The 11,514-nt window shown below is 36.6% G+C and overlaps 1 protein-coding gene across 1 annotated transcript in view; it reads right to left on the bottom strand.

The window, feature by feature from the left end:
• The window catches only part of LOC104617443 (voltage-dependent calcium channel subunit alpha-2/delta-3-like), a gene marked incomplete at its 5' end in the record, with an annotated part of 39,790 nt that extends 37,830 nt beyond the window's left edge, over window positions 1-1,960 (bottom strand). Inside the window, one exon of the mRNA XM_010282764.1 lies at window positions 1,898-1,960. Coding sequence (XP_010281066.1) covers window positions 1,898-1,960 — 63 coding nt within the window. The remainder of the gene's footprint in view (window positions 1-1,897) is intronic.
• Window positions 1,961-11,514: the final 9,554 nt, after the last annotated feature.

The raw sequence follows: 11,514 nt of genomic DNA, 5'->3' as shown, positions 1-11,514 counted from the left end.
GAGGTCACAGAAAAACAGTGCTGAAGCAACCCCAAACAGGTGAGTAGTTGATGATGTGTCATCACACTTCCCTACCCCTTCTCTATCCACTATATAGACTGTATACATACATACATATATAAAAATAAACATACACCATTGTAATTATCAAATCTTACTATAGCATTATATAAACATAGAGACAACTTTAGTGTCCATCTTAGGCTTAGATCCATCGTCACTAAAAAACTAGGTCGTAACACATTTCTAGCCTAGTTCTGGTCCAACAGTTGTCCACACTGTATTCTTCACGGGACTATGTAATGGCCAGTATCAGGTAACCTACCAGAGGGAAAATCTCTTCGTAATCATGTTTATTGGCTGTAGCCAACTATCAACTAGCCAGTCAGTTACACAAGTCACAATTAAGTACCTGTGAATAATAACAACAACAAGGGGAATAATGCGACAAAAATGTTTTAAGTGTATCAAGATTATTCTACAATGTTTGTTTTTTCTTAGGTCGTTGCTCAACTAAGTAGAAAGTACAGATTTGATAGATAGATGCAAGGAAAAAAACCCCAAACAGCTGCTTCTAAGATAGTGCAGTTAATATTTAAGCAATGTTATATTTTTAGTTCATATTATTTTTTTGGTACATCCTAGACTTATATTCAGAACATGCTTGATGTTCTAAAGGGATGGAAGCAATAAATTTAATAAAGTAAAACACAACAATCTATTTCGGTGCTCAGTTTTGCATATAAGACGACATATCATGAAGCATAACTATTACATTACATGGTATAACACGCTTAACAGTTAATGCTCTGGTACACATTGGAGGGACAATGGGTTCAGAAAAAAAATGTATTTCCCCTGTTGATTAAGTGCTAATAGACTTTTCAAAGTTTCAACCAAAATGGAGCACGGGGGAGAGGGGTCACGAGGAAACATGTAATTACTTTTGCACAACGCCAAGGTAAAAAATAGCTGTATCTTTTTACTTTCACAAGTGTCAGATCTAAGGTTTCAATGATTCAAGCTTCCCATTTAAAAGCAAAATGCTGTTTGGCTTTTTTTTTTTTGCCATTCACTTTGGGTGTTTTATTCTTCTCCAGTCACTCTTCCAAGTCATGCGAAGCTCTTTCTGGTAGCTGTTTCTCAGTAACCAATGTAGTCATAATAAATTTTATTCACCTGAGGGCAAGTAGGAGCGGGGGTATTCCTATTCACAATCCCAATACATATAAGAAACTTAACTTCAGACAATTCTGGCATAATTGGGGCACCATCCCAGCAGTTTTCAGGCAAAAGTTAATGAGAAAGGTGATGGTTCCTTCATAAGGCTTGCAAGATTGAGCAATTATACATTCATTTTTCAATAATTTTCCATGAAGACAAGGCAAATCAATATTTTTAATTATGTTCTCATTAATCATGATCCTTGTCCTCTCTGTTGTGATGCTGAGTGCTTAGTTTTAATCCTTCAGTGACTGTAATCTACTTCAGAAAACAAACTCCTCATCTGAAAGCTCTGTAAAACGTCATTATCTCAAGTCTGAATGTAAAAGCTCTGTGTCCCCAGCGTCCTACCTCCCTCTCCAACCTTTCCATGTGGCAAAAATGCCACAGAAAATCTTTTTTTCTTGGGGTAAAAATGTCTTACAGAAGACAGACATTTCTGCAGAAAAAAAGCCCTTTAAAATAACATTTATGAATGTAAAAGTAAACCCTACCCCAATGGGAGAGAGAAACTGAGCTCCTGTGAGAAACAACTTACATTCTCTGTTGAAGGAACTTTTAAAATTTTATGTTACTAATTCCTTAACATTTTAAGATAGTGGCCTATTTCTAAAACGAGTAATTTTACATGAATCTGTTACATGAGAAGATGGAATAAAAATCTTTCACTTACCTGTCTGTAGTCTTCAGACACTAAAATAAATCCATTGTTGTCTATTAGGTAACAGCTGATTGCCTGCAAAATAATAAAACACAAATTTATTTTTTTATTTTAGGATAGAGCAATAAGTTAATTACTTTAATTCTAAGTGACTTCTAAATGCATAAAGCCTTCAGGTTGTTATAATGGCTTACATAACTTCTAAGTGAATGTAGTCTCAGCTTCTGGGATGTTATCTGATTTAAGTGTCATGCATTTGTTTCACACAAAACAAAACAAAGATGTGTACAGAAAGGGAGGATATAAGACAATTCTAAAGAAACATAAAAAGAAAAAGCTCGGTGGCTTTATGATCCATTCTTAAACATTTTCCTTATAACTAAGTTTGCAAAGGCACAGAACTTCGTTGCTCCTGATGGCTTCTCCTGTGTTTGGAGAAAAACATCAGCACAATGTCATTACCCTAATGATGTATTAATGAAAACACAGTGTCAGCCTGGAGGACCAACAGGGGACCAGGTAATATTTTTTAATTTGTTCATTGGGGGATGGGACCAGAAACTTCTGTAAAAGGGCCCCACAGGTCTCCTAAAGCTTTTCAAATGGTGTTTTTAATTGGGAACTGGATTTAGAGGTAGGACTGTTAGCTTTTCGTAGGTCAGACATATAAACTGCATAAAACAAGGTAAGCCCAAATCAGTGCTTCCCTCCATACACGCACGCACTATTTTAACCTCAAGTGAATTACTTGCTACAGGCAAAGTTTTAATTACTGCACTCCAGAGTTTAAACATAAGGTTCAACTCAAACCTTGATATAGCTCAGTTTCTCTTCAGTACTGCCAAGCACCTACCTCGGAGTTAAATCTTTAACGCATTTCTATTGTTGGTCTAAATCAGCAAACATTTTATCATTGTTTCTTGAATTCTGTGGCATTTGTCTAAAAAAAAGTAGGATGACTTCCAACGTAGGAATTGTCATGGCTTTGCTTTTTATTCAAAACCTTCCCTGCTGAAAATGGGCTGCACGCAGCCATGACAAAATATGCTTTCTGCTATGCTCCGCACATCCAGCAAAATCCCTCTGCTGTTTTACAGAGGAAAGCAGTTCCATGCAGCAGTGGTTGTGCAAGATGTTGTGAGAAGGCAGCCCGATTCTCATTCTGGCCACGTATCAGTACTGTTTTGTGGCGCTGAAGAGGAGGAGAGATTTGCAGAAATGCTGGTTTGAAGTTCAGGTTTTCAAAAAGCAAAGCAGCCCAAATCAGGCAAAAGCTTGGAATGAGCATCGTTCCCTGACGCAAATGCAGGATATTCATTCTAACAGGGGAACCTAAGCTACAAACAGAAAACCTCTCAAAAAGGAAGTTGAAACAACTCATTTCCAACCTTGGATCTGCTAGAAAGCCAAAAATTGGCAAATGCAATGTGAAAAGCTGATGATGCTGGCAAAGAATTGAGTAGAGCTAATGCATTCGGAAGAGGCAGCTACTTAACCTCAGTGGTGTGTAAAGGGTGGAATTTCAGCAGTAGACTGTAACACCAGAACACTGCTCTCCCCGAAGTCAATCATAAACCTCCCACTAACTTTATTAGGAGAGGAGCTAAGTCAACAAAGAGCTCTTTTAAGGATACATATTTGCAGTCCTCATGCATGAAAGATTAATGTAAAGACAGTGCTTTTAGAAACAGAAAATAAATAAAAGTAGTTGTGCTGGACAAGAAAGACGGTAGGCTCAATTTCATAGTTTATGGATTATACACAGCTAGGAAAACACTGGCTTGATTCAAGAATTAGTGGCCATGTCTCAAATCTCTAAGCCATGGTTATTCACTAGCATTGTTCAGAATTAAAAAAGATACTAATGCTTTCAGCACTATTGTTGGAAACAGGCATAATGCAGTAAGAGGAATCTGTATCTTTTTGGAGGAATGGGAAGATAAGAGGCCTCCTTTTTCAATGCATTTTAGAAACATTAACAAGGGCAAAATACTCGTTCAGGACCATTCATTCACCTGCGTGTCAGCAAGATAAATAGCTTTCATTATTCAGCTCTACATTAAAGAAATAACTTGTAACTTAAATTCAGCACTGATGAGGGACAGTGGGGTGCATTTACTCCTCCAATACACTAACAAATTTCAAAGAGAAGATTTCAGATACAAGATTACTGCACGGGATAATAGCATTTGCATAGACTAGAGCTGTATGAAAGAGGTTTAATTCACCACCTTTCACAGGTATTGGAAATGCACAGGTTTGCCCAAAGGTTCAAACTCGGCGAACTTCAGATTTCAAGAATGTTCCGTAGGTGGAGAGTCGCTGAGCTTGTAAAATAGAGCAGGCCTCAAGTCCGGCATAAACACAGCACGAATGTTGACTGAGGTCTGAGAACACGTTTGAATTACAGTAACTTTGATCAAGTTCAAGTCCTCTATGTATTTTTCACAGCTCCAATATACGATAACAGTAATGGAAAGTAATATGGGTTAAGAAACCACAAATGAAAAAGAAAGAAAACAGAACATTAAAATAAAATGTGAGGCATCAAGAAAACAAGAAAAAGTGAGCAAATTCAAAGCTCTCAAAAAAAAAAGAAAAAAGAAGAAAAAATAAGTATTTCTAGTTAATTGGATGTCTGTATTTTAGAATCAAAAGTATCACCCAAACTCATCAATTAATTCTCAGTATGACTATTGTGCCAGTCTATTTGCATTAATGTCTTAATACTTTTAAAAGCTTTAATTTGTACCATAACTTTTCAGCTGACATTTTCTTGACAAGGAGAAAAGACGTCTGTTAAAGTTAACAGACGAGCTGTGATATCAGCTGTCCTCTCAACAGTATGTTTTGTCATTAAAAAAAAAGTTTGGAATCTCTAAATCACCAAGGTCCGCACTATTACTGAATTTCTCCATATGCTTACATGGCTCCTGCTGGTGTCAAGTGAAAGTAGCTGAAGACTTTAAACTGCTCGTGTTTTCTTTGCACATGGATGTAACAGCAAAAGCAGTTCTGCATGAATATTTAGCAAAGTATATGACTATTCTTATTAATTGCCGATGCGATGGAGGGGGGGGAAGCGTAGGTTGTTTCTGGCTGTGCCCTCTCAGAACCACATCAGTGTGTACTTGCTTCTTAGCAAGGACAGACCAAAAACATTTTTGCAGTAACGACAATACGCTTGGTTTGATGAAGTAGCTGGACACCTTGCAGCAGGAGCACCTTTTACACAAGAAATGATGTAATAATAGTATTCTATCACAAAAGCTATTGCAAATGAACGAAGTAATCTCTGCCCAGTTTTTAATCCCCGAAGCATGGTGGTTTGGGCCGAAGGAGGAGATTTTATACAGCACTCTAACTTTAGCCAGACTACCTGCAGTTACGCTTCTCAAGCTGTTTGGCTATGACTGGAAACCCATTGACGAAGATGTTTAAAGCTGCTGGAAACAATTCAGGGTAAAGCTTGCACATCAAGTCTGTGGCAGGCTGCAGTAACGCGAGGCCAGAAAACCTGGGTAATGAACAGTCCTACAGACTCTTTTTCAATAGGTGTCTGATCACCCTTAGGAGAATGGGGCAACGAACATTATGAGCTCGCCTTAAAATTGGTTAATATGCAAATGAAAGCCTGGAATTCGGGCTATGTAAGCATCTTCACCCACACCTGGGTGGAATCTGCTTTGTTTTTCATTACTTCATATTTGGAAAAGTTTACGATTAAAATGATAGAAGTTTTAAAAGGAAGAATCTGTAAGTTGTTATAACCAGAAATACAAAAGATATGTTCCCTCATATGGTTCATTTCAATCCCAAGATGGCATGATCATCAGACCTTTGTGTTTTGGCTTACTGCAAAGTTTATTTTCTATTACTTATTGCTATCTCTATCCTCCAACTGTTAGATCCCAGGATCCTAGTAGATGAATTACAGTTTGTTGTAAATTTTGCTGATTTGGTACGCTGAAGAAGTTAGTGTTCCACTCTTAAAACTGCTGATGTTTTAAGTTCTGCCTTTCTCCCTAGAATGGTTTGTGTGATCTGGTTCTCCTATTAAGCAGACATGTATTTTAAAAAATTTTATCACTGCACCTATGTCCCGGACTCACTTTTCAATAAAATGTATTTCAATGTTGCAGTATATGAGGTTGTGAAGTAAAATCCTAGAAGTGAGATTACTAGGATCAATGATGTACCTTCTAAGCTTTTTCTAAATTAATTTACACAAAAGTAAAATTAAAATAACATTTTTTGCCTTAAACAGCTAAATATCCAATACACAAACGGCACATGTTAGAAAGCGCTCCTCAAACACATTTGTGAGCTTTACCGTGGTTATTTAAAGTTTTGAATTACCTGTCCTCAGCAAAGCCCAACTCTGCTAACTTTCACTACAGGAGACATCACACAATACTTTACGTAACCATTCCTGTTAATTTTTTAATGTCCTGAACAAAATTAGTGCTACTACAACACAGAGCAAACTCCAAATTAATTAACTATTGTCCAGGCAGGAATGTAGTCAGTGCAGTGGTTCAGGAGGTGGAAGACGTGGAGATTTCATTGAAATACATTAACACAGGGCAGGCAACACCTCCATGGTAAGAAGTGGGAGCCTATTTCAAATGCTGGGACAGTCAGAAAGAGACCTGTAAGGCGAGACTATAAGAGAAGGAGAAAATAAAGACTTAGAGAATACTGCAAATAATACATGTGGGTTCCTATTGTAAAAAGTAGTGACACAAACTTGTGAGAACCTGGAGATATTCAGAAGAAATGGCTTCAGAGGAAAGAGATGAGACGGCATTGTTGAAATGCCAGACTTTGCAATGGGTGGGGGTAACTGCTCGGTTTTGCATGGTTTGCTGTGAGTTCCATATGTTATGCTTTGTTGAAAAGGGTGTAAAAACTAATGCTGCACTGACGGCTGACTCTTGGCAGGTAGCAGCTTTCCTGAAAACAACTAAACACGTATAAAAAAATGGAATAAAGCTGTATAAAAACTTTATAACTGTATAAAAAAGATTATCCTACTTTAAAAAAGATTGCAAAGAACATTGCATGAGCATGCAATTAGCCAAACAGGCTCTTGCCTTTTATGTATATTTTGTGATAGTTCTTTTGGCCACTCTATGAAAAGTATAAGACAAATACAGCCTGCAATTTCCAGCTGTATGAATTTCTATTTTATCATGCTTAAATTCATGCAGCTTGTTCAAGCATAGTTGATCAGGTGATCCAGATCTTCTCACACCGTTCATTCATTTTAGAGATAACACACAGATGTTACCAGTAATTGCTTTGTTTTCTTCCAAATCATTAACTGTGATCGGAGCGTGTCCAGAGAAGGGCAATGAAGCTAGTGAGGGGTCTGGAGCACAAGTCTTATGAGGAGCGGCTGAGGGACCTGGGGTTGTTCAGTCTGGAGAAGAGGAGGCTGAGAGGAGACCTTATCGCTCTCTACAACTACCTGAAAGGGGGTTGTTGCTACGAGGGTGTTGGTCTCTTCTCCCAAGTAACCAGTGATAGGACAAGAGGAAATGGCCTTAAGTTGCGCCAGGGGAGGTTTAGATCGGATATTAGGAAAAATTTCTTTACTGAGAGAGTGGTCAGGCATTGGAACAGGCTGCCCAGGGAGGTGGTGGAGTCGCCATCTCTGGAAGTGTTCAAAAAACGTGTGGATGTGGCGCTTCAGGACATGGTTTAGGGGACATGGTGGCGCTGGATTAATGGTTGGACTTGATGATCTTGAAGGTCCTTTCCAACCTAGTGATTCTGTGATTCTGTGATACAAGAACTCTGATTTTCTAGAATCTTGTGTGCCTAATTCCTCCCTATATATGAATACAGTCTCAGCTTTATTAATCGCTTTTTAATTCATTTAACCTGCGATACACTGGTTGTTTAATGAAAACATCATATGGTATGATCTCAAATGCTTTAAAAAAATCTATGCATAAGATATTAAAAATACTATTTTTATCTAACAAATTAAACTATGTAAAAAGCTACTTTGGTGAGTTCATTAAACCAAACCGACTAAAGTGCCTTCTTTTTTTATTTCTAAGGTGCTATTAATGTAGTAGTTCTGCATAGATTTAACTCTGAATTCATGTGTAATTCTAGTGTGAACATCAGAGACTAGATTCTAGATAAACAATAAAATAGTAGAAACATGCCTTAGACCAGCTTCAAATTATTTCCAAACCTGGATTCACAAAGCACAAGTTATTACAATGCGTATTTGAGGTATTGGTGTCAACCTTGTAATTAAATGGGTGTTTGTAAGCAGTCATAAAGAAAGTCTCACTATCTAAATAGTATAACATTTAGAAAGTGATTCCAAATTACACCAGGTGATTATAACGAACAATGAGATGTTCAAACTAAATTCAACTTTACGTTCTACTGCAGTAGAGGTATAAATGGAAAAAAGTCTGTTAAATACTTACTTCATCATCACAACTTATAGCACATCTGCCGTCAAGAGATGCACACTAAAGATGATATAAAAAAAAACAATAAAATGTTTTCATTTCTCATTTGATGATTACAAAATCCGACATTTAAAAAATCCATATGAGCCCAATTATAAAGAAGTTGATACTGATTACATTTTTATCTGACAGCAATTGTTCTAAAAATGACTAGGAAAGTTTTAAATCTGTGCACCAATCCTGTTCTGTTCCTGTCTGCAGAGAAGGGGTGCATTCACACTGTAACAATTTCATCTGTTTTAAGCACCATAATTTCCTCCATGTGTTAGAAGCTTGGAGACCATTTGTAGACAAGAATACATGATTTTCCAATAGAGGTAGGGTAGGACCTGCATTTCAGGGATTATTTTCTGAAACAGTACAGCTCCAAGCTGTTCTCAAGATAGGGATGGTATGTCCTAATCTTTAGAAAGTACATGATTATCTTTAATGAGTACAAATTCTATATCCTGAACATCTTCAGTATAGCTTATTAAAGACTTTGAATACCACACATGGTTCAGTAATCTAGTTTAGTTAATTAATCTGTGTGATACTTCAGTTACTCAATGTTAGAAGATAGGTCCTAGGTAAGTGAGAAGGCATAATTCTGCTGTCACTGAAAATGAATAAATATCACAGTTTGGTTTACTGTTTCAATTTTTTCTGAGGGAGAAAATCAACATGGGTCAGGGCAACGAAGTAACTCCGTAGGTACAGAGGTCTGCAATTAATAATCTTTCTATTTGCTTCCATAAATATGGGATCAAGCAACTAGTTTTGAAATACTTTTTTTGTAATGATAAACTGAAATGTAAATCAGAAGACCTAGACACTATGTATTTCAAATACATTGTTTCTTTACAATAGTTTTGCATGTGACAAAAAATTGCAGGTCATCATCTGCACAGTTAGAAAGCTGTCGTGGATTCAGCAATAAAGAACATTTCAGCTTAAAACATACCTGTCTGCTTGCAGTCCAAAATTTCCGCTGGAAAAATTCAAGTTTCATCTGGATACCTACAGCTGGGAAAGACATAAAAAACAAACAAAAAAACCCCCGGCGTGTTTAATTCCTTCAAAAAGATTATTCAAAATTAATCAGAAGAAAAAACAGTCTTATAATAAAAAGGAAAAGTAAGCCCTAAGATAAAAGAACACAACTAATTAAATTGAAAAGACCACAGAGTTGCATTTTAAACCATTTACAGTTTGGTTAAACATGAAGACATTGCTAATATAATGTGAAGAATACACAAGGCAAACATCATTCAAATGGCTTATGTCTCCATAACTAACACAAAAGAACCACAGGCTGAATATATTTATGTTCACATGTACATCAAATTTATATTTTACTGATCCTAATATAGCAGCTGTAGGAACACACACTGTGTTTTGTGCTGAAACACATGAAGATGTGCTGAAACAAGATGAAAATGTTGGTTAACATTTCAAATGATCATTTGCTTTTGGGTCAGTTAATCCATGAATTATCAGTGGAACACAAGAAGCCTATTTCAAACATTAAAAACCTCTTTAAAAATTGAAATTAAAAACATTTTATGCAATTTTGTCAAATGAAAGTATCTGACAAATATTACTGGTTCTCAATTAAAAAAAAAAAAAGGCTACTAATGATAATAGCTTGTTATTTTTTTAAGAATGATTCAAGATACTACTGCTTTAAATTATATGTTTTCCCTAATATTAGTGAACCTTTCTTCCAGCTTAGTCTGATATTCCTATCAGACCTAGCACTACATTATTTCTATTGAACAATAATATTGTTCGATATTGTGGTTTGCATAAGCTCTAAAGGTAGCTAATTCTTCTAATTTCACTTGCCTAAACTAGTAACATATCCATCTACCTGTGCTGAAAATTCCCGAATTAGCTTCCTTTTAAATAAAAGAAGTTAATATGATGAAGACTATGGCAGGAAGACAGGGACAGAGGGGCTGAAGACGTGTGCTTTGATTGCTCTCACCACCTATCGCAGCGTCCCTGGACCATTATCTTTTATGCTTTCACGCCTTGTGCTCGGCTTTGTTGCAAAACTGTTGCAGTGCTGGCCCTGTACCAAGTGATATTCTAGTTGCTCAGTACAATCTATCAACGGTTCTAGTTGAGTGCCCTACAGCTCTTCCATGCCATCTTAGGGGTACACACTTGCTAGGGTTAAAGGAATGAACTGGGCCTTAATGACTAATCTATATCCTTAGTACAGTATTTCATTCACAACGGCTAAAGTTTTTAAAGCCTTGAAACTCCGAAGACCTAAATTCTAGTAAGTTCATTGTGACAATGTTTTGTTTAAAAACAAACAAAACTTCAAAAAAGTTTAGTTGTTTTTGGAAAATTGAAGAAAATTTCATGTATTAAGTCCTCCTCTAGGATCCTTTAAAAACATATTTACATTATTAGTACTTGCTTTTGCAAACGCACACATGCTGGTGTCATGCATATATTCTATTTTGTGTTAGCAGGTAGGAAAAAAATATGTGAAATGGAATCGGTAATGAACTGATACAATGGGATGTGAAATTACATAAGGAATTTTCTTATTATAGCAGGTTATAAATAGTTTTCCGCTATCTGTAACTCATGGACGTTTTTGCCTAAGAGAGTAAGTAGAGGAATCCAGTTCTCCTTTTGAATAAACTCTAGAGGAGACTCTCTCCAGCTACATTTTATTTATTTTACGGTCAATGAGAAGAATGCTATCTGACAGCCGTGCAGCACAGGTTTTCTTCATCTGTTGTTTGCCTTTAGGTTCATTCCTAGCATGCAGGTGAACTGCACACCCTACCCCCTTTTTCTGAAATGGAGGCAAACGCACATTTTCAGGAGCTTTCCTCAAGGAAATCATATTACTTCTGGATGCTATATCAGTATTTGAAATGTCAATCTCATAATACATTTCTACCAATCCATTTAATCTTGTAAGAGTTAATGTAAAACTATTCGTATCAGTAAAAGCCATCTTGATTTCAGCAAAGTTTATGCCTTGTTTTCTGTATGTAAGCATTCCTGTTGAGTTCCCTGAATCAAGCCACATGGTCAACACGAGATACACTCGGTGAATCAAGGCCAAGAATTGACTCTAAAAGTCTTAGACTTCTACCTGCAAAGAATGTCATCTTTTGC

The sequence above is a fragment of the Phaethon lepturus genome, unplaced genomic scaffold (genome assembly GCF_000687285.1).
Source record: "Phaethon lepturus isolate BGI_N335 unplaced genomic scaffold, ASM68728v1 scaffold8462, whole genome shotgun sequence".
Lineage (NCBI taxonomy): Eukaryota > Metazoa > Chordata > Aves > Phaethontiformes > Phaethontidae > Phaethon > Phaethon lepturus.
The sequence above is the reverse complement of the archived record's forward strand: the minus strand, read 5'-3'. Positions and strand labels throughout refer to the sequence as shown.